This window comes from Zonotrichia leucophrys, chromosome 14 (assembly GCF_028769735.1).
Source record: "Zonotrichia leucophrys gambelii isolate GWCS_2022_RI chromosome 14, RI_Zleu_2.0, whole genome shotgun sequence".
Lineage (NCBI taxonomy): Eukaryota > Metazoa > Chordata > Aves > Passeriformes > Passerellidae > Zonotrichia > Zonotrichia leucophrys.
In genome coordinates, this window is record NC_088184.1 from 10,652,371 (window position 1) to 10,675,959 (window position 23,589).

The 23,589-nt window shown below is 46.0% G+C and overlaps 1 protein-coding gene across 8 annotated transcripts in view; it reads right to left on the minus strand.

The window, feature by feature from the left end:
• Window positions 1-21,254, minus strand: part of PDGFA (platelet derived growth factor subunit A) — a 36,531-nt gene extending 15,277 nt beyond the window's left edge. For 4 of the 8 annotated variants that reach the window (XM_064726438.1, XM_064726437.1, XM_064726436.1 and 1 more), the window contains exons 1-5: window positions 20,323-21,254; window positions 19,076-19,172; window positions 11,730-11,834; window positions 9,493-9,680; window positions 2,823-2,949 (exon numbers count right to left, since the gene is read on the minus strand). In XM_064726438.1, the coding sequence (XP_064582508.1) occupies window positions 2,823-2,949; window positions 9,493-9,680; window positions 11,730-11,834; window positions 19,076-19,172; window positions 20,323-20,385 (580 nt within the window). In that variant the 5' untranslated portion in view covers window positions 20,386-21,254. Of the gene's footprint in view, window positions 1-11; window positions 126-1,123; window positions 1,207-2,822; window positions 2,950-9,492; window positions 9,681-11,729; window positions 11,835-19,075; window positions 19,173-20,322 lie in introns of all 8 variants that reach the window. The other 4 variants (XR_010442101.1, XR_010442102.1, XM_064726440.1 and 1 more) reach the window with 4 other exon arrangements.
• Between the last annotated feature and the right edge of the window lie 2,335 nt (window positions 21,255-23,589).

Consider the following 23,589-nt stretch of genomic DNA (forward strand, 5'->3'; position numbering starts at 1 on the left):
GAGTCACTAACCTGGGACAAGAAGTTCTAAATGCTGTTTTGATTGAGTTTACATGCTCACTTTTAAAGTTGAATTTTAGAAAATCTTTGCTTCTATCATACTACTCCCAATAAATACCTGTTAATCTGAAACAGGATATCAAGTTTAGCATTCTTTAGAAATGATACATTGGTATAAATGAAAACTGCCACTGGGAGTTCATGTGCAAAAACAGGGGCTTGAAATTAAATTCACCATCATCCAGGCGTTAGGCACAGACACTGCAAAATCCAAATCATCCCCACTCCAAATACCAGAATCAATTGCAAGTGCTGCAGTTTACATACTTTCAAGTCATTAAGAAATGGAAATTCCATATTTAATTTGGAATGTGTGTCGCCATCATCATACATTGCTAATATGTTGGCCAAAGGATTTCAGTCATTTTTGCACTGAGAGGGTGTTAGTTTTTCACTACACTGAAAACCTCATGAATTTTGATGACTGACTATCATCATCCTACTGAGACTGAACAGACCAAAAATAAAGATCTTAATTCTCTGGTGTAAGTAACACAGGACTCTGCAACACACACACAAAAAAGGCATTTCTTAGCATCTTTCTGGTCAAGTAAGCAGATCATCAGACTGTGTCAGGTGCATGTGCAATCAACCCCAGTTCATGCCAGAACATGGGTTTGATGGTCACACAAATAATAATATTTGCTGTATGTGCACTGAATGTTTCACAGCCAAGGACTGGGAACACAATGATTTGTAACCTGGAAATTCATTCATGCATTATCACGTGATGCTTTGACCTCAGAAATCAATAATAATGAAACACAAGCAGAGGCAATTGAACTTGAGATTTCAGAAGCTGAAGTATTAGCACCCTCCAATAAAAAAGAAATCAAAAAGGCAAGAAAAGGAAGTAGCTCAAGAATGCAAGATGCTGATGGTGATGTGGAGCTTAAAGGGAAAATACCAGCAGGTAGAATTATCAAAGCCAATCAAATCTAATCTCTTTGCAGCCTTGAGGTAGCAAGTGTCAAGATTTTGAACAGTGATTAAGTTGAAGTGATGATATTTGATTAAGTTTTCCAGTACTTGTGCTATTAGGGTGTTCAGCATATAGGTCCTACCTGAATATCAAATAGTTCCAGTAGGTTTTATGTTGGTTTTAACTTTTTTCGTTTCCGTTTTTTACCTGATTCCCTAGGCCTTCCTGTTAACATAAGGGCAGGGCTGGTGAAAAGCCCTAAGGTAATGCATTTCGTGTAACACTGAAGTCATAAATACTCAAACCGTTTACATTTCCAAGAAATCTCATTATCCTTTGCATTAAAGTAATAACTTTATAACGTCTGATTTGACATTGAGTTTACAAAGTAATTACACAAAAGTAAAGAAATAATAAACGAAGTTGGCATTGCCCACGTCATTCCCAGGATCCATCTATAATTGCTGTTACCATGCAGTACTCAACATTTGCCTTCAGCTCTGGAGTTGAGCTATTTTCAGCTCACCATCCACTTGCTGGGTGCAAGTTTTGCTCCTATCAGTAATTAAATCCTAGAAATATGCATTTTTCCATGATAATTCTGCCCCAGTTTTTACACATATCAAAACCAAAAATTTTGATCTTAAAATCATAGCTGCTTAGTCTATGGCAATTAAAGACAATGTGAAAAACTGAAATTGATCTAATGAAACTTTTTTTCCCAAATGAGAGACATAGAAAATGTATCAAACCATACCCACATTTAAAAATAGCCACTTTATATGTGGTTTTGTCTAATAACTCCACCTAGTTTCAGCTAAACACTCAGCTCTGATGATAAATTGATGTCCAGTAAAATTGCTTTTATAGAAATTCTAACTCCTCTGCTCTGTACATAGCAACTGAAGTTTACATTTGCTTGGACCAGGTTTATGTCTCCCTGCTGGATGGAGCCAGTACAGAAAACCCTTCCTCACCCAGCCACCTACAAAATCTATCACCTTTGGGCAGCTTTCCTCCTATGTTTAGCTGCTCTTCACTGGCTTTTTAATTTTGGGCTGGTTCTACTGCACCCTTAAATTCCCTGCAGAGGTGCAAAACAAACTTTTATAGCAGCCTTCAACCAGTATCAGGAGAAAAGGAAATGTCTTTTCTACCATAGTGGGTTTCCTGAATAAGTGCGCTGAGCTCTGCATTGATTGCACTGTGGTAAGTAGATCAGAGCCAATGATTTTTAGATTAATTTAGAATGATTTTAAGAAAGCCAGATTGGAAGTAATTTTTCCCCACAAATCTTTCCCCACTGTAACTCAAGGGTTGTCTTGACAAGGCAAATTTAGGTTTAATGCCACAACTGACAAATTCTTGAGTATACATCTGTAAAGAAACAACAGGAATGAGCAATGTTGTTTCCAAACTAACTCCTTAGCCCTGAATCCTGAATTTATTCCCAAGTGCTTTACATTAATTTCATTCATATTTTCCCCAAGGTCAAGTAAATCTCAGTGTTCTCCACAAAGTCTAAAGAAATTAGGCAACAGAGTTCATCCACGAGCTGCAATATGACAACCTTTAACTTAGTGAAGCAAGACCTGAACACTACTGGGCATCTGTATTTATTTAAAGGCCAACCTAATGAGAAGTGATACACATTAAATTTTAAATCCATGCTCCTTATACAGCACAAACTGGCCCTCATTTGGCATCTTCAACACAGAAAAGTAGCTGGGAGCTTCTCTACTCAGCTCACTGTAAGCAACGTTTGTTTTACGTTCTTTACTAATATAAAAATGAGGTCCATATGAAATCAGCATTAATGCAAAAATAAAAGGAAAACATACCAGTTTCTTCTTCTCTATAATCTGAATTAGTATTTGATGATGTACAGGTGCATTCCATATGCTCTTCTAATCTCACCAGAACTTCTTTTAATTTTGGCTTTTTTCTAACATACTCCACTTTTGCCACCTATAAAATACGATGAGGTATGTACTGAGACACATCAACATGGTTACAGTTCAGAACTGAAGACAGATAACTATATACCTCTATTTTTAATGTAGCCAAACCCATATAAAATGTTAGCATACTAATCATCTTTTATCTTAATTGTGCATCATGTAACTATTTATTGCACAGACTATTTGTTTATTCAAGTTCAGTAGTTCGAAACAATTTTCCCCCAAGAGATAAAACAATTTCCCATTCATTTTGGTTTGATGTTTTAAGCAACTCAGTTTCCACATGTATCACAATAAACTTCTATACAGATTCAAATCAGTGGTTTTTCTTGTAAACTGCCACTTTTAGCACAATCTTCTGTAGGTGTTGTTAAAGGCTGACAGTGAAGGCATTATCTTGGTTTGAAATACATTTTATTATTTACAAATTGGTGTCTCCAGAGCCCTCTGAACGTGAAGTGCTCAACCCTACACAACCAGGATCTGAATATCACCTCAGAAAGCAGGTTCATTCCTACTCACCCCCTGCAATAACCTGGGGCTTGTTCACAAGAGTTCTCAAACAGAGTTTTTAAGTCCAAGGGAACTACCACTCCTGAACTGGGTCCAGCCTTTGGCTTTATTGTGGAAAGCTGGCAGACAGAATATTTCTCCCCAGTCCTTCAAACTGTTCACAACTGCACTGTTCCACTTAAGGCATCCTTAAATAAAAATGTCTGGAGGGCAAGTTGAGGTTGGAGGAAGGATCATGCTGAAGCAGCTCTGGCTACACATGGATCTCTCATCTGAAGGAAACCAAGGCAGAACAGAAGGATGTTGGGGTGGGGGGATTCTGAACATCCTGACCCACAGGTTGGCAGCCAGGAGAGGAGGAATGGCAGAGGGGGCAGAGCACTGATGTTCTGAGGTACTGAAATGGCTCATGGGATGCTGGGCACTGACTTGTGCTAAGTGTAGTGGGCATGATGGTCAGGGCCATGCAAGGGAATATGGCCTGATGTGGGCAAGGAGAGCACTAGAGACTTTGTAAGGGGTCCTGTGCTCAGCTCTCAACTGTGTTGGACACTGCAGAATAGGTGCTGAGCATTTGCTTGCAATGGAAATCACTACAATTAAATCACAGCTTCTCAGACCTACCCATCTGACAACTGGGCACTGCAGTGGGGCTGTCCCAGCAAACAAGAAGACCACAAGTCACAGGGATGCTGTATAAATGAGGTGAGGGAGCAGAAGGACAGGGCAGGCTGGTTGTCTCTACAGAAGTTACATGACAAAGCCATAAAGGCTGGTCCATCCAAAAGCTCCAGTCACTACCAAATAAAGCACCCACAGTGACACTGCCAGCCATGATCTCCTTGTGTGTTTGGTGGGGATTCAATGCTCCAAATCAATCTTCACACCGCGAAAATCATTCCCCTGCCCTTTCAAAACTGGAACAACACTGTTACAAAATGAGAGTGGTGGTTGGAAAAACCCATTCTACGGCCAGTTCCCAGAAAAACTCTTCTGGCTCTGGGGTCACAACTATCAAGAGCCTCTGAATGCCAGTGAGAGAAGCTAGAGCTAAATCTTGGCCTTTCTAAAGCCAATAGGAGATCTAAGCTTTCACAGAGCAAGGAGTTCAGATCCACATTTTAGTCACTACCCCTTGTGTCAACAGGATCTGGAGATGATTTTCATTTCATCCAGCAAACCAAAGTTACAGAACCAGATGCAATAACTAAAGTACCCACATTAAAAGGAATATTCTGAAACTGTCAGCTCTCCATGTAAACAGATTAAGAGCTGGCCATGACATACCAGAACACTTTATCTGAAACACTAACTATGGGCTGAAGCAGTTTCAATATTTCCTATCAGAACCCAGCTCCATCAAGCCTTTGAACACCATGATTGGAAAATGTATGGTGCAACTGAGTCATCTGGTGTCAAAGGATGACTAATCCTTAAAATTTATGAAAACAAACAGTAATTAAGACACCTCCATCATCAGAGACAAAGAAAGGGACCCAGCAATCACAAAACAGCTCTCGGATCTGCCATGCTTATTACAGCTGTTAGAATAAACCGGTCTCATTGAAAATTACACGCAACAAAAATAAACTGTAATCAAGCTTTTAAAAGCCTGTTCTTGTTTTGCCTGGTTTTACAAACTGAAAGATATATGCAGTTCCTGTGGCTATTTGGTATTAAAGAACAGTTAAAAAAACAGAAACTTTGTGGAGGATCATAATGAATTTATGCAGCAATTTGAAGCTGGCTTTTAGTGCTGTAGTTAAAATACAATCCAGCACACGTTCCACTGCCCTACTTCACGCTACACAAGTTAAAGGAATTTCATTTTGTAGATGTTGCAAATACTGGAAGTGAAGCAGCACAAACCAGATAAGCTGCTGTGTCTGTGTCACCTGTTAACACCTGCTGCCACACACAGTGCTGATCTACAGCAATGAAGGCTGCAGGTCACATTTTCAGTAGGTATAAACAGGGCTAGCTGTGCCAACAGCATGGGATTTGGCCTCGTGTGCAAATATTTTTTTCTTCTTTGTATTTTTCTCCCTGGCATTCATATTGTAAAGTTTCTCAAGTGTATTACACAGAACTTTGAGGTGGTCAGTCCTCATCAAATCAACAAGCTCCTTTTACCTGTCTCTAATGTAACAAAAAAAAAAATCCTCAAGCTCTCCAGATCCAGAAAATATCACTACATAAAAACTCTTTGAGAGCAAGACAGTGAAATATGTGATTAGCTTCTCAAATGGTATATAATCAGTGACACCACCCTTGCATCAGTGTAGATTCTAGGTCTACATCCTGCAATGAAGTGTGGTGGCTAAGTAAAAACGAAAATACAATCTGATAAAAATATGTGGGCTAATGGAAACATCATGGGAACACTTTTTTTAATAGATTCTCCAGGTGAGATGAAACCAGAGATTAATAGCAGGAAAAAAAAGCAAGACTGTAAGCAGAAATGTCCAGAACACCTCCAGCATGAAGCTAAAATTTATCATGGGCAGGAGCTCGCAAGAGAAGTGTCAGCACAGACAGTTCCTCGTAACAGCAGAACTCATGTGCTGATACTTAAATACTGAATGGAAACAAGCCCAAAAAGCAACTGAATGAGGATACTTCTTGGAATCATCTATTGCTTCCATACTAAAATAACTGTGTGCTGATACAATGGAGGGAAAGCCTGTCTGTGAGGAAGATGTGAGGGACTAAAGGACTGGGGAGGCATCAGGAGCCTTCAGGGCCTGGCAAGTCAGTGCTGCAGGGATGGGAGGGCAGGAATGGCTCTGTGGGATCCCTGTGTCCCCAAGCAGAGCAGCCAGACCCTGCCAGGCTTACAGGGCTTCCCATGCTCCCAGGGCACCTCGCTGCTTTTCCGCCTTCACTTCTGTCAGGGTTCCCTTTGTTTCTCCTTTTCCTAAACTGACCTTTGATACCTGGTCCTGCCTGCAACTGCAGTAAAGCCACAGCTCAATCCAAGTGCTACTTATCCCAATGGCAGAAAAAAAAGGTTATTGAACCTGCAAATGTGACATACAGCCATTTCACCTGTACACCCCATGTGTTCTGCAAGGCCTTTTCAACCTTTTGAGGCTGGGGAGCTCTGCTGAACAGCTCATCCTGAACTACTAATTCAAAATTAGTAGTATAGGTAGGATTTGCTCCAGAATACTAATGATTTTCTGCTTCTCTGACCAAACTCACCAAGAACAACACCATGCTGAAAAAGCCTCTTGGGAAGACTCTTGTTCAGAACCCCCCAAATAAATTATAGTCTGGTACTTGGTAAGTACTGAACTCACTGTACAGAAGCAAAAGGATCTGCAAATGTTGCTGAAATGCTTTTGCACACAGAGGAGAAAATCTCTCTGTAACAAACACCAACACTCCTAACTCCCCCATCCTTGTCACCATTGCTCCATGAGGAGAGAAATGGAATCCTTTCCCTCCCATCAAAGAGCAGCTCCCATCCAGCCTCTCCATCCCAGTCTGAGTTCTGCAGGGCTGTGCAGGTGCAGTTTGCTGAACAGAGATGTCTTCAGGACCAGAGCTCTCATGGACTCACTGTTACCAGGCAGGGCAAACCCACCTTGCACTAATGAAACCCACCCTGTGAAAGGGAAACCTCACAAGACCCACTTCAGGGAAGCTGCTCCACCAAACCCCCTGGCTTGGAGCCTCCCTACAGCTTCAATTCCACATTAATGGTATTTCACTGATGAGAGCTCAGTGAAGACGAAGAAAGGAAATCCCTGAACCCTCCAGCCTTTGAATCATGTCCCAGGAATGAAATGCCCCAACACAAGCACCTCCACTGCTCCTCCCACCCTGCCCCAGCCGTCTCTTAACCTTGACTACAGTGGCCCTCAGTGAGACAAAGAAAACACCCTTTGCTTTGGCCTGTTGGATGATGCAAACCCACTTGCTGACCTTTCTGGATGAACATTTTTCTAGTGTGAATGGGCCAGCTATGATCTCACTACCTTGTCAATGAGGAGGAAGCGGGGAAAGCCTTTTCAATGTTCCATCAAAAGAGAGCTTTTATGCAGTCTGACATCAGGGGAAAACACAAGCTGGCTTTCCAATGCACTGCAGCTGAGAAGGCTCTCCAAAACCGCTCCCACCTTTCCAGGGACCCTCGCTCTGAGCCAGCTACTTAATGGCATGAGCAGACATTCAGCTCTAAACTTAGGATTGGCAAAAGGCTCAGAAAACCATCAATTACATCAAAGCTACAAGGGGATCTGACTCTGGAGGGCATAAATATGGATTCTGTTCTAAGAGTTCTGGTGTTACAGTGGGGTCAGCCTACAACCTTTACAATGAACATCCTGTTCCTGCTTGACCTCTTGTCCTCTTTTTCCCCTGCTACTTAATGACTGTTTGGAGCAGTCTTGGAGCTTGGAAAAAAAAAAATGTCCTCCAAAGCTGGCTGACGTATATTGATATTGCTGGTGGCAATATATTTACACAGCCACGAAAAGCAGCTGCTCAGCTGAGCCTACTTTTAGCTTGTGCCCTACTAAAATGAATGCAAATCTAAAAGCACTACAAGGGGCTGAGAGACTTAAATTCCTTCAACGTGGTGGTGTGCTGGGGAAGCAGCCCCAGAAGTGCCATCTTGCAAAGCTGCTGCCAGGAGTTTGAGTCTCTATCTCATCTGTCATCTCCCCCATCCCTCAGGGCCAGGAGAAAAGCACAATCTCACAATACTGTTCAATATCACACACAGGTACCAACAGCAAGTTCATCTCACACGTCTCAGCTCTTTGCTAAGCACATCCAGCTGTTCTGTACATGTTTGCTGCTACACAAAATCAAGGGGAAGCTGCATCAAACCCAAAGGCAACAGCACTAAATATCACAGCCCTGAGGCACTTTGCTGTTTAGCTCCTATTCAGAAAGGTTTACAATTGTAGTCCTTCAATCTCCCCACTTTGTTCTCAGCCCTCAAATAATTATTGATCCCAATTTTTATATAATTTTTAATTGTTTCTGCAAAGCGTACCCCACAAAGGCCAGGCAGCAAGCAAGTGTAAAGCATGATTATTTTTGGGAACACTGAGGGAATCTCAGATGTTTCTCCAGCTTATTTGGATACAAAAACATTGCTCTCAGATGTTCAGAAACAAAAAAGAAAAAGAAATTCTGCCCAGACACGTCTGCATGTATGAAAAACAGTGTATGAAAAACAATGAAATGGCTTAGGTGCCTTATTTTTGTTTTAGGATGTACAGCACTAAGTGAACAGCACTTTTCTCAAGAAATCCATTGCAAGTGCAGCAATCAGTGTGTTGTGCTGAGCAATTTTACATTCAAGAATGTGGTGGGGTTTATTTTAATTCTGCTCTTAAGAAATTCAGGGCAACAAGAACTCAGAGTCTTCACAATAAGAATGCTAAGTGTAAGTCTAATCTCCTACACACAGATGTAGATCAACAGCACTTGTTTAAATACTGATAAAAATTAGAACACAGTGAAGCCAAATGAACATAAATATTTCACGTAATATTTACTGGAAAGTTGCAATAGGGATTTTGTCTAATGAGTAAATACAGCATGAAGCTGTTGAGTCTTCTATCCCTGGGGTAAGATAATTTGAAACACATTTTTTCAGATCAAAAGTGTTATGTTGTCAAATATAAAAGCCCAATTTAGGCTGCATAATATTTAATTAAGAAAACAGCATTCCATACTGTGATTTATTTATTTTTTTAAGTCCAATGCCCCTTGAGTCATTTTATCTTCTTAACTTTAAGATCTGTACTGCGCGAGATCATGGGAAAGGCACGATCAACTTTATTTTCATTGCCAAAAAAAAAAAAAAAGAGAAAAAGAGAAAACCTAAAGGGAATCCTGTGAAAACCAAATCCAAACCCAAGATTTTCCAATGACCACGTAACTTGAAAAAGCCATAAGCGGAGAGGGGCGTTCTATGCAAGGATGGACAGCAGAGATTTGGGTCACACAGGCAGAGGGGTAAGGGGAGTTTCCAGGCTGCAGAGGAGCCAGGCAGGGCCCTGCAGCCCCTGCTCACCTTGACACTCCTGTGGTGTATCCGGGAGGGCTGGCACTTGACGCTGCTGGTGTTGCAGCAGCCGGTGCAGCGCTTCACCTCCACGCAGGGCGGCCATATCAGGAAGTTGGCCGAGGTGGGGTCGATCTGGCTCCGAGGTATCTCGTAGATCACCGTCCGCGTCTTGCACACTGCCGGGATGGCCTCCTCTGTGGGCACAGGAGAGTCACAGCCCCAGGTGAGCGCCCGTGGGGATGAGGTACACGTGGGGTCACTGCTCCCAGTCCCCACTGGTCACTGGTGAGCCAGGGCTGAGCGCTGTGCGCTCACAGCTGAGCTGTGCTCTTACCCTGGGGACAAGCCTGACTCGCTCCCAAAGCCCAGCCCTACAGCGAGGGTTTCCAGTGGCCTGGATCCTGACACAGCTTGGAGCACATGCCATGAGATAAGGCAATCCTGGCTCTGGAAGTGACAGAAAGCCAGGAGCTCCTCCACATTCAATGACCCCCTAGTGCAGAGTGACTGTGACCCCTCAGAGTCACTGTGCAACAGCAGCTGTTGCTTTCCAGCACCTCTTCACACAAATACCATCATACAAACATGCAACACCTGGTAAACACTGCCTCAGAAGTTAAACTGAGGATTATGTGTACCATACCAAATGTGCACAGCTGGGAAACAACCTGCATCAGCTTGAAACTTTCAAGACTTGGGTTTCCACTTCCAGAGCTTTAACATCCCCACATCAGGGAGTCTGGTTTATCCACCATTCCAAAGGGCAACTGCTATTTTTCCTGCAGTCATCAAAGCTTTGTGGATGGTGGGTTTTATTTAATTTGTTATTTCTTGAATGATGCAAAACCACCAGAGCAGCATGATGGAAAAACCTGCAGCAAAATCAATATCCTGGTGGGCTCAGGTAAGGTGAGCTTGTTTAGGATTATAGAGAGTAGCTCTGTACTACTGTGTGATGTTGCCATGATCCAAACCATGTATCATCAACCTAGGAACTGTTTAAGAAGTCACACTGATATTTCAAAACAGTCCAGAAAAAAATAGCAATTTCAGGGACAAGTTGTTTGCTGATAAGTTCTCCAAAGACAGCTGGGATTTTTTTTTTTTTTTGCCTTACAGTGAAAGCTTGTGATAGCTTTGGGTTAGATGTGTCAGGGAACTGGAACACTGCCTGCACTTCTTCACTTAGTTCTTAAGTACAAGAAGCTCAGGCCTAACCTGTGCCTGCAACATGGAAATCTAGGCTTAGCTTTGAAAGATGCATCTCAAAAGACTAAACACCGTGAAAATCCTTACACTCAACCCCCAGTGCCATGAACTCAGGAAAATTAACAGATGCAATCCTGCAAGATAGCTGGCAACTGCCACAAGGTATTGAGCACACCCAGTTCCCAGTGCCTGTGGTGGGGAGGCACCCAGCACCTTGCAGGGTGAGGCGCCAACGTCGCCGGCTGCTCCAGCACCGCTGCTCTCCCCAGGCAGCCAAAGCGCTGCCAACTCACACTGCAAATCCCTGCTGACAGCAAGCTGGGCTGGCTCTGCCTGCCACCACAGCTCCAAGGACAAACACGCTGAATTACCCACCAGGGATAGCACCAGCGATGTTTTCCACAGGCCAGTGGAATGGTGGAACGCTCACAGCTAATCAGATGAACAAGCAAGGCACATAAATCCTATTCTCATGCCCCTTTTTTAATTTATATTTGGGATTTTTTGCATTCTCATCATCATTAATAAGGATAAAATCCCCTGTAAATATGCCTGGTGCCTTACACAGTGATGGAAATCAATGCCCCAGCGTTTCCATCAATGGCTTTTAATTTTTGGGATAAACTGTATTTTTCTTGTGAATAAAGAGTCAAGCTGTTTCCTTTTGTGGAGCTTCTGTACTGAAAACTCTACCAACTGTTGATGTTTTTTAAAGCACACTGCTGTAGTTGTTCCCCACACTATGAATTATACATTGAATATCACAGCATTTTCTAACCGAGGTCTAGGTTTCCAACATGCTGCAACAAGAAAGTGAATGTAAAGAATTTATGCATGTCTGTCTCCTATGGACATCCTCCAGAAGACAGCTTCTCAGGCAATGGCTCATTTTGTGCAAAAAGAAAGGCAGAAGCTAGAAATGGCCCTTTTTTCCCTTTGTGCATGCCACATTTTTCCAGTGAAATGTCCTGCTTGGCTGACCAAAGGCATCCCCTCTGCTTTCACTCCCAAAGTACAAATAGCTTGTTTCTTACCAATGCTTCTTTTTCTGCGAATGGGCACAGGACGGTTCTCTTGCACATGTTTAGCAGAATGAACACTGTAAGATCTCAAGTTTGTTTCTGAAACATCATCATATCCTAGAACAGGAAACAAAATGTTAAACCTCAGTGCTGTTCCACAGGTAAAAATCTATGCTGTTCATAGGCACAAGACCAAATCCTGCTACAATCACTCTAATGTAACCCCTGTTAATGCAATTGCAAGGGCATAAGGCAGGGAGTAAAGACACAGACATTGAATATCATGTATAAGCATGCACAATTTAATTCCAATATCCATTTTACTGAAAGCTCCCAGAAACAGTGCACACGCTGTGGCACAGAACCATATCTAAAGTAAAACAGTTGCATTTTTATGTGAAAGGCATAATACGGCTTTTCTTACTGGAAAGGTGTAGAAATAGGAACAATAATCCTGCATGTGTAATGTTTCTAACAAAAATTTTGAAGTTCTGGTATGAGGCAACAGTAGAAAATATGGTATTAGACTCAACAGCAACAATGCTGCCTCTGTAAATTTTCTGTTGCTTGGTTTTTCAGGGCAGTACTAGGGCAGAATCAAAAGCAAAAAGTAACTAGCATGGGTTTCCTTTTAGCCTCTCTGTTGCAGAACAAATCCCCTGTGAAGTATCCTAACCTTTGGAGGGGCATCTGAAGCTACTGCAAACTCTGGGACTGCATCCAGGCTTGTCTTGTTCCCTAAATAAGCCTACCACATGGGTTAAAGGGCCATGAGAAAAAGCAAAGATGGGAAACTTGGCATTTCATTTATCATAAAAAACAACAAAATAACTGCTCCAACTATTTGGGTTTGTTAAGTGAAGCAGTTCAGGTCGTGTCCCATGCCGTGGGGTCTGAAAACCACAAGCACAGTCTGCAAACGGGGGATGAGGAAGAAGGAACCAAACAGAGAACTGCACACAGACCCCAGGACACCCAAACTAAGGGGTTTAGCACTCTGCTGCTTGGAGTGTCCTCTGGAACATCACTGCAGAGTTTCAAGGTTTCACTGCTGGCTCCTAAGAAAACTGTGACATGCTCTAAAAAAATGCAAAAGGGTATTACACAGTACTCAATTACCCTCTCTGCAAGCTACCAACACCCTCCACTCCCATCTTCTGCACTGTCACACTCCCTGCTTCCAGTTTGTTCTGTACACACAGCTGTCTGTCTCTGGAACGTGTTTTAATCTCAGCTTTATTAGTAACACACATCATAAGGCTCTGCTCCACAAAACAACCAACTCCTGTTCTCCTCCCTCCAAGAAATTGTGCCCTAAGGAACATGCAGCTTGTGAAATCACCTGTACAGCCAGGTGAGGCAGGAAGACAGATGGATCTTCAGCACCTTAGAAAGAGTTCTGCATCCCAGGGTTTATCATTAATTCTTGGAAAATACTACTGTAAGTAGCTAAGAGAAAATAAAATCGGAGGTCCAAGAGGTAGTGCCAGGATCACCCACTGGTCCTGCCTCTTCTCCTTTATCAGCTGAACAGATCCTTGTATGAAATTAGTCATTAGTCTCAATTTATCCAAAGCAATTGGCTCCCAGTTCCTACCTATGGTACTTGTTTCCCCTAGATTTTGATGGGAAATTTTGGAACCTGACTAATTAGCCGGTACTGGGCCTTATTTGCAGTCCCAGTCCAGTAATGTAACACAGCAATGACTAAAGGGTATTATTTCTGCTTTTATTGCACCCCATACTCCAGAAAACTCATCAGTGGTATAAATAAAATGGCTTGCCAGAGATCCCACAGGAAGTTTGCAACTGAGCTGGGGAGTGGAGCCAGGTCTCCCACATCCCATTCCAATGGCACCAGGCCATCCACCTGATCCCAAATGGTGTTATGCAAAATGAGGATCCGTTCCGATGTGCCTCCAGCCCTCTTCTGTTTCCTAGCACTCAGCCACCCAACACCTTAATACTGACCTCCTTTTTGGCAGCTTCAAGTTGTCACAACCTCTCCCTCAATTTGAGGCAATGAAATGGTACTTGAAAGCAGCATGAATTCTGCTCAGCCTGAGATCCAAGCTAGTTTGGGAGCAAGAAGCATATCCGTGCACAAGCAAACAGTGTTTAAAAGGAGATTAAACACAAAAGTAATGCCTCTAATCCCAACTGCTTGGTGGGCACAGGCATCAGGCTGGAAAGGGAAGCTGGCAGGGCTGCCAGCACTACAGCAGGACTGGGCCATGGCTCCTAATCCCACACTCAGCAATGCTGGCACAGCTCCCTCCTAGCATGAAGGATCCCTTGCTGCCTCCTTGAAAGAAGCTGGTAAGAACCAAAGGACTGGTATGATCAGCTAACCAGTGTGTTAAGTCATGTGCTTACACATAACTGCTCGACTCAGCTGCAATCAGCCTTTTTCCATCACAAATTTTAAAGCAAAATGACACCTCAAAGGGTTGTGTTGCTTATAAGATGATTTCTAAGGTGAAGAAGGCCTCTGGTTTATACTGTACCTCACTGTCTCACTACATATCTTAAGCATGTATAACAGTTCCTAAGTTCATGTCTCTCTGTGAGGGTTGCAAAAAGAAATCTACACAGCTAGCTCAGCAGAACAAGCTCCAGTCAAACCTCAGTGTGTTATCTAACACAAATTATATTATTTCTACCAACACATCATCCAAGTTTAGTTTAATAAACAGAATCATGGGGCATGGCTGGAGCCAGAAGACACTACAATGCTAAAGGCACTTAAGTGTCCCCCCTGATTCCCACAGACATTTGGAAGGAATTCCATTTCCCAGTGGAGTCAATGGGAAAATCAATGCACTTCAAGCAATGTTTAAGTCAACAGGAGTCTTGCCCAAGCAGGAGTGAAAAATCACCAAGTCACCTTTGAAACTCACACTTGGCTCTGAATGTGTGGCCAAAAGACTTCGTTCTATTTCACTAAAACCACGATGCTACAAAGAATACTCTCTAGTTTGACTTTAAGGAAGGGTGATACTTCATTTGTATCAGTTTTTTCCCCCAAGGTACTGAATTAGTTGCAGGGTGAGGATAAGCTCTTAGCAAAGGAAATGTGAGTTTATGGGTTAGCACCTCACAAAATGAGGCTTGGAGCAGAAAGCCTAGAAATGGGTGGTTCTTAGTTTAGAACTCAAACACTGCTCATCACCAAGTGAAGATGGAGGATGCTGCACAGAGCCAGATTAGTGCAGCTTTCTTTTAACGTTTTAATAATAAAAAAATGTTTTCATGGCAGCCGATCAAGAAATTTCTCTGTAATCTTTTATGTACTGACAACATATCAATGATGGGCATAAAAACTCTTGCAATTAGCCTTGGTCAATCCATTAGTGTAGCTGAAATTGTTCTTTTTTGTCAGATTGGCAATTTTCCACTGGGTCATGGAATATAAATCACAGAGTTCCTGTGACATTCTGCCAATACATGATTACTCTTTTTACTCAAGAAGCATGTGGAAAGCATCCTAAGTTTACTGCTATTTTCTATTTATCAATTTATACTTTTGAATTTCCATCTTCTTACCAAACTATATTATGTGAGGTACAACTCCCAACGCATCCAGTCTTCATGCAAACCCTTCTAGATTGCACTTTGATACAAAGTACAGATCCAAGATTTCTAGAACCAACAGCAGGAGTTTAGGAAATTCTTATAATCTCATTTTTTTCAGGAATTCAATGTAAGGTACAATAAGCTGAAATGGTCTGTCTCACAATCGTTCCTAGAGCCAGAAACCCCACGGCAACATCAGTTTGGTTTTTTGATCTTCTTTTTGGCTGATGCAAAATTTGCCCTTCTGACATCCAACTGCAGAGATAGATGTCATTAAGTTTTCAACTTTGATCTGTTAAAGGAAATATAAGTAGCAGCTCGCAAGATCCTGTTTTGTTTAGGTTGTTTTTCTTTTTTTCTTTACCTAGTGTGATCAACCAGCTGTAAAGAAGGAGGAATATTCCCCCATCTCTCTACAGGCCACACATGGAAGATGCCTCTCATGATGTGTAAGAGGTGCAAGAGAAGCCAACGCACTGCACTGTACCATCCTTCATGGAGCACCACACCAAAATCCACAAAGCCAAGAGCTCATTTTCCAAAAGACTGAGCTCTGCAGCAGCCCAACACTTTTTTCCATGGAAGTATACAGTTAATTTAGAACGTTTCTCCACTTAACAAAAGCTGCTCTGCTAGTTCTTAATCACAGGCCGTTAAATTCACATGGCCTAAGGTGACCCTGGTGGATGCCCTTAACCCGTGCAAAGAGGCACACTCAGCCCTGCCTCTCCCCAAGCAGGCAGATGACTTGGGGAAAAATCTGTTCCCAGCGGGAGGCAAGCATAATAGGTGATGAAATGAACTCTACCTCCCACAGGACAGATGGGAGAGGTGAAGCACGAGGAGGAAAAGCACGCTGCTGAGCCACAGAGAGCTGCACAAGCAGAGCAGAGGAAATGCCCCCGTTTTGGGGGTTTAGTCTGCTCGTAGTAAAACTGTACTCTGCACACTAGAGCTGCCTACTTCCTGGGACTGTGCATGCTTTCTCCTTTAAACAGGGTCAGACTCTGCTCTCCTTCATGCCAAGGCAATTCTGTCACTGCCTCTGGATCCCAATCGCAGCAAATTAATACAAGACCCTGTTTCCTGGTAGAAATAGAGAATTTTCATGCTGCCTTTACCCTCTGAGTTGGACATGCAGAACTGGGCTCTGACAAACTGGCCTGGATTTTCATTTTTGAATACAATGATAAGCTCCATGTTGGGTTGTGTTTTTCTTTAAGTAATATGCCAGATGGTCTGGGGGTGTGGTTTCTAATTTTATGAAGGGGGTTATCAGTCATCTCTGCGCTACAATATAGAGACCAAATCTGTCAGAATAGGAGAAAAACCTGCCCACTCTGACTTACAAAACTTACTTTTCCAATTAAAAATATATGTTTTGCAATGCAGGAGTGAAAATGACTGTTCTTCCTTCATTTTCCACAGATTCCGCCTTGTTACTCAGGAATATCAGACATTTTCTTCATGCATGCCTGATCCTGCAAACTCTTAGCCTACAAGATCATTCTTAATTCTCAAGTCCACCCACTGAGTTTAAACAGGGCTACTCACATGCAGAAGGACTGGCAATACCATGCACTAAAACGAGGGAGAGAATAGTCACTGGAGTGATTTTGTTCTGAGCCTCAGTTGAAACTGAGTACATGCTATAAAACGGAAATATACCTACTGTACAAGCCCTCACTGAACTGGCTGTTCCCTAAAGGCAATTGCAGCCCTAAGGAAATAAATTTCAGAAATATCACCTTACCAGGGACAACGAGAAAACATTTGATTTGCTAATTCAAGCTAATACTAAATATAGTAAACAGGCCTGATCCTGTTTACTGAGGAAAGCACAGCAATTTCAATACTCGATTAGTCACCCTGATAAGCCTTTAGTAAGAATTACTCACGACAGTAAAGTCTGCAGGACTGTGCCCAGGAAAAGCAACTGTGGGTAGTAAAGCAGGGTTACTCCATGAGAACCCAACCATGAGTAGCTCAGAGCACAGCTTAGCACACAGGCAGAAGCAGCACTCACATAAGCAAGAACCGGGTGAAAGCCTGAATATTTTGGTTTTATTTTTTAATATTGTTTGAGTTCATGTCTTAAGGAATTACTGTTTCACAGTGAAATAGTAAAATATTTATGTCTCTTGTTTCTCTAATGGTCTCTAAACTGACAAATTGCAAGAAAACAGCAAAATGAAATGGGTAAACTTGTGGCTGACCTTCTCCATTTTTGGTCTTGCATCCTCCAGTTAATATTTGCCATGAGATAAATAATTATTTTCTGAAATAAATTTCTTTGCTACATCTACCCATTTATTCAGCTCCTGCCGTTGCCCCACTTGTCTGCCTGATTCACTTGCAATGGAGCCACGTGAACTTTTGCTCTCCTTCTAAGTGGTATTTAAAAATGAAGCATGTGCTTGTTACACTGAGGTATTTGAAAAAATAATGTATTCTGGTAGCTACAGAACCCTGACTCAAAGGCAGGAGCAGTATGCACTATTTTAAAATGCTAGCACTCAGATCCAGCCCTTCTGCAACAGCAGCCAACTCCACCAAGTTCACTGGGAAAAAGATTTTAGCAGTAGTGCACTTGTCTGGTCCAAAACAGCCTTCAGTGAGGAAATATGAACTGCACACCCCTTCCCAGTTGTGAAAGTTTCTTTAATTTTGGTGATAAACAACTATGATGAAGCACTGCTCTCCAAAAATACTAAACCAATGCCAATCTGGTAATTACTAATTAGCCTCCATGGTAAAGTGTTGTGCAAGACAGAAATACTCCCATTTTCAGTGTAATGGGAAAACGTTTGCTCTCTAATCACATGAAAATTGAAAGCTATGACTGTAAAATACGTTCCTAGTGCATTCCTGCTCATTAATAGAGCACTGCACAAAAAGCAGAGAGTTAAACTCTAGAAGGATCCTGCAACTCTGAATGAAGGTGATTGAACCTGGCACAGACTTTACAAAAATACACAGCATATGGTTTAAAAGGAGATGGCCCAGTACCAATGCAAGCAAGAACTCATTCATTTTTTCTCCATGTTTGTGCTTCAGCAAGATGCAGGCTTCCCCTGGGCACATCAAAGGTGCCGGGGTTTATTCTTGCTCTCTACTGAGAGAAGAAATCATCAGGAACAAAGTGCATCAAGTGAAACCAAATGATAAGGAACCCAGCAATACCATGCTTCTAGATCAGATTTACTGCTGCAACGATCTGTTAAACTGCACGTTCTCACTACACCCATTTGCATGCCTAATGATGCAGAAAATAACCCTGCACTATTCTCTTTTGGAAAAAAAGGGAAAAAAGTGTATTTTTGAGGGTAAGCTTCATATGCAGGTTTCTGTTTAAAATCAGTGCAGACCGTTTATTTTCCTTTTAATAAAGCCCAGCACTTGAAGAGACATTACTTCATTCATAAATATTGTTTCAAATATTTTAAATACCTCTAGGACAGTAGTTTAAAGATAACACAGCAATGCAAGACCAACAACAAACCTTACGGCAATTCTTCTCCGCTGCGAGACGGAGAGAGCTCTAAAAACACGGGGGGGGTCACAAGGTCCCTCTCCACCCTGAACCCCACCAAGTTTCAATCCCCGATGGGCCCCTTGGCCGCCGCCTCGCTGTGACTCGCACCCGGGGCCGCCCGGCTCCCGGTGCGGTGCCCGCACGGGGGTCTCGGGCGAGGCGTGCGGGGAGCGCGGGGCGAGCGAGGCCTCCCCCCGGGGCGGCGGCGGCCGACGGCGCGGAAGGAAGGAGGACGGGACTAATTTACCTACGGAGTCAATCTCCAGGAGGCGCTGCAAGTCGCGGATGCTGTGGATCTCGCTGTGCGCCAGCCGCTCGATGAGCTCCTGCGGGATCTCGGCCTCCTTCAAAGACATACACACCGCGGGTCACCGCGCAGTCCCGCCCGCAGCGCCGGGCATCCGGCGCGCCGCGCCTCTGGGCTCGCTGGGGAGGGTGCGGGGTGTTTGCGAGACATGCGGGGATGAAGCAGGGGGAAAATCCACGCGCGCATCCCCCCACAGCGCTCCGCGGGGCGCCGGAGCGCTCCCGCCGCCCCCGCCTGCGCGCCCGCGGGGGCTGCGCGCCGCCCGCCCGACTGCGCCACGGCTCAGCGGGGCGGCAGCTCCGCACGGCCCCGCCTGGCAGCGTGTGCCCGGCAGCGCCGAGCGCCGAGCCCCGCCGGGCGGCTGGAGCACACCCCGGGCAGCGGCTGCCCAAGTTCGCCCGGGCGGGTGCCAAGTCTCCAGCGGGTGCGGGCTCCCCCGAGCCGGGCAGCAGCAGCAGGAGGAGGAGGAGAACCGCGTCCCACGGGGCGCCGCCATCCTACCAGCGCCCACGTCGCGGCTGCCGGTGCCAAGGAGACCGGGTCCCGGGAAAAGTTACAGCCGCTGTGCAGCGCCGAGCACCGCGCTCGCCCCGGCCGGGACCACCTGTAGCAACCCCGGGACGCGGCTCCGCGCCCCCTCCGTCCCCTGCGGGCAGGCGGGCGGGAGAGCTCCCGACTGCTCCGGGGGAGATTCACAAAGCGGGGAGCGGCGTTTTGGGGCGCGGGGGATTCAGCCAAGTTCTGCCCGCGGCACTAGCGGTGCCCGCGGCCACCGTGTGCAGCGCTGGGCGCCGCGGGGGCGGCCCGGCTCCGCGCACCCTCGGCTTCCGCACAGCCGCAGCCCGCTGGCACCCGCGGGGCGTGGATATTTTATCATATATTTATTATATATATATTATATATATTATATACATATTAATTCTTAAGGGCGGCCAGCAGCCCGGGCGCGGAATGCACGGTCATTCCCCTTCGCTTCTGCCATGCATGAAATGGCAACTTGCTGCCAGGCTCGGCCGCCCAGGGCCCGGGGCAGGGCAGCGCTCCCGGCGGGGCCGGGGCGCGGGGATGCCCGCGGAGCCCAGGTGGGCAGCCCGCTCCCTCCCCGGTGCCCTCCGCCGCGGCTCGCCCCGACCCCCGGCTGCGCCGTGCCCCGGGGACCGGCAGCGCAGGAAGCCGCTCTCACCTACCTCGCAGAAGGTAAAGGACAGGTACCCAAAACCTATCAGCAAAACGCAAGCCCAGGTCCTCATCGCGGTCTAGTGCACTTTAGACACGGAGGGAAGGCAACGCTGATGAAGAGGAGCTGCAGGCCGGCTCCTGCCGCGCAGGAATTCAGTACCATCCCTCAGGGGAAAGGCAGCGGGGTGGCTCGGGGGTCCTCCGCATCCAGGGTGGGTCGGGGCTGCCCGGGGCGGCGGTGGCTTAATGACGGCGCGGCCGCTGTTTGTACGTTCCCCTCGCTACGGGAGCGTGGCTGCTCTCCCTTCTGCCGCTCTCGCTCGCTCCTCTTGGCTCTTAGGACTAGACCAGCCGGTACTTCTGCATATTTGCTTAGATCAGACCAAAGTGAAACCCAAGGAGTCGATCCGGAGCGCAGCCGAAACGCCCATCACCTGTCTGGGGCGGCTGCCCCCCTCGCGCGGGCGGCGCTGGGGCCGCCTCCCCCCGCCGCGGCCGCCGCTCCGCGCCGCGCCGGGACCGCGGGGCTGCGCTCTCCGCCGAGGGCCGGCCCCCCCCGCCGTGCCTGCCCTCCACACCCGGCCCCTCCGCGGAGAGGGGAAAAATCAAAAATCTTTATTGATAAGGAGAGAAATGTTTCTCTTGCCGAGAATGGTCCCGCTTCCCTCCCCGGCTGGGGCGAGGTCAAAAAATAATAATTAATTAGGAATAATAGCAGGGACAAATCGGAGCGGTATTGCAGGATCTCGCGGGCTGCCTTGGTGCAGTTCCTGCTCCACTTTGCACGGGAGAAAAAGACGGGAGGAGGAGGAGGAAGGAGGGGAAAAAAAAATATATATATGCAAGAAGGTTTAAATCCCAAGGGGATCGGAGACGAACTGCAACTCCAGGCAGAGGGAGGCTCGGGGCTCGCTCCGGAGCGGTGGCCGGTCTGGAGCGTGGCCCCGGCGAGGAGCAGCATATACCGCTCCCGCCCTGCCGTGCGCCGCCCCCGCCCCTCCTCCCGGGTACTCCCGGCACCAGACCCACCAACAACAAGTCGTGGGGGTGCCGGCAGCTGCGGCGCCTGCTCCGGGGCCAGGGGCTCTGCCCACTGAGAGGGGAAAACAAGGAGCCGGCGGCGGGCAGGGGTCGGGGGGAGCGGGGCAGCCCCCGCCGCCGGCCCTCTGCGGCACCGGGCGGAGGGGCGGGCGCTGCTGCGCAGCAGCCGCCGTGTAACCTGGCGGGCTCGGCCGTGTGCTCTGCCTTTACATAAGGCAGAGCGGATCGCCATGGCCACGGCGCGATCGTGTGTGCGTGTGTGTGTGCTTTCTTATCGTTGTTATTCTATTTTAGCGGGGGGGCCTTGCCTTTTGCAGAAGGGGAGGGGCAGAGCGGCGGAGGGTTGTGGTGTGCGGCTTTTAACGTTGCTGTTGCAGCGCAGCCTTCATTGCGAAGGACAACACACACGCGCAGCCTTGAGGAATACAAAAGCACCCCCAAACGGCACGAGAGGCAGGGGGGGTGGTGCGGGCGGGGGGCAGCGGAGCCCTCCGCCCTGCGGCACCCGGCTGCGGCATGCGCGGGCGCGGGGCTCCCCGCCGCGGCCGCTGGCACGCCGCGCCCCGGGGCTCCGCCGCAGCCGGACCAGCCTCCGCCGCTGCCCCGAATCCCGCAACTGCCCCGGCACCCCGCAACTGCCACGGCCCCCTCCAGTTTCCCCAGACCCCCGCCCTGGATCCCCGCAACTGCCCCGGCCCCTCACTCCGCACCGATCCTCCGCAACCGCAGCCGGCCCGGGCCCCCCGCAGCCCGTCCCGAACCCCGCAGCCTGCCCAGCTCGCGTTCCCTTCGCGTCCTCCCTCCTCGCCGCCCCGAAGAGAAATTGCCCCCGTTCCCCCGGCGCGGATTGGCACAAGGTGCCTGCTGCACCCTGACATCTCCCTGAACTCATTGTGATTTAAATAACAGCCCTTTCTCATCTAAACAAAGGTTCTTAATAGCAGATGCAAAGAATTCAGCTCATCTGAAAATCCAATAGCATTTAAGTGGATTAACTGCAATAACACAACTGAGGAGTGATACTATCCTTCATGGAAGACAATAGACTGTAAATGCACAGCCAGGGAGACTTATCCTTTCATCTCTGAATTTCCTTCAGCATTTCAAAAGCGAATGCTTTCTAGAAGCCCTGAAGGGGTTTGCACGCTACTGGCTTGGACATGCTTCTAGGAAACAACCTGTGCTTTAATGGGCACTTTGCAATTGCATAGAAGTTCCCACCAAAACAGAAGTGGCCTTTCAAGTACGTTTAATTCTCTCTCATGATGTCATGTAGGCTTACAGGGTGGTCTCCAGGACCACAAGGGGGGAAAAAAAAGGTGGGGGTTGAAAAGAGAGAGAAAAGGAAAAGAGATGTAAAAGATTTGGAAGCACTTTAAAAAGGAGAATGCTGCTGCCTTTTTTTTTTTTTTTAAGACAGAAAATGCTGAGCCAGTGTGGAGCCATTCTCAAATGCCTCCTGATATAAAAAAAATGACCCAAGTGCCACACTGCAGCAGAGCTATCTATGCAGGGCAGGAGGAGGCAGAGCAGGGCAGGATACTCTGGTAGTGCCATCACTTTCTTACATGGCAGAAGTAAAAAGCAATTACTTCAGTTAAAAAAAAGTCTCATCTGCACAGTCTCATTTGCTGGGGTTAAAGAAGCAATTCTTATGGTCCGTGTTGTCATAGTAATAAAAAAAATAATTACTAAACAGTGAAATAGATTCTGACAGTACCGGCTGGCTGAGCATTTACTCCTCTCCTTCCTTCCTTGCTTGGTTGGCTAGTGCATTTGGGATCAGAAGTGCTGTATATTTGTAGCTCTTGCTAGTGGTATTTCACTGCAAAAGCCAGCAGAGATAACTCCTGTTTTGTCTTATGCTAAAAAAAAAACCTATGCAGTTTTGATTTTTCTTATATTCCCCTTATTTTACAAGACATACTGCATCAGCATCTTTTTTTAATCTGTCATTGTGGAGCTCAGATAAGCATCTTTCCTCTGGGTCAAGTTACACTTGGAGTAGCTTTTAACATTAGACTGTTTATAGGGATCATTACAAATATTTGATAATAATGCAAAATATGTAAGATCCCAGAGGAGAGCAAAGACCAGGAAACATAAATAAAATTCACACAGATTCTGCAAACAACTTTATACTTAGGTTGTCTGTCTGCTTACAAAACACATTTTGTCCTTGTCTATTGTTTGATCTAAAATTGCATTTGTTGCCTCCAAGTCCCTACATACAG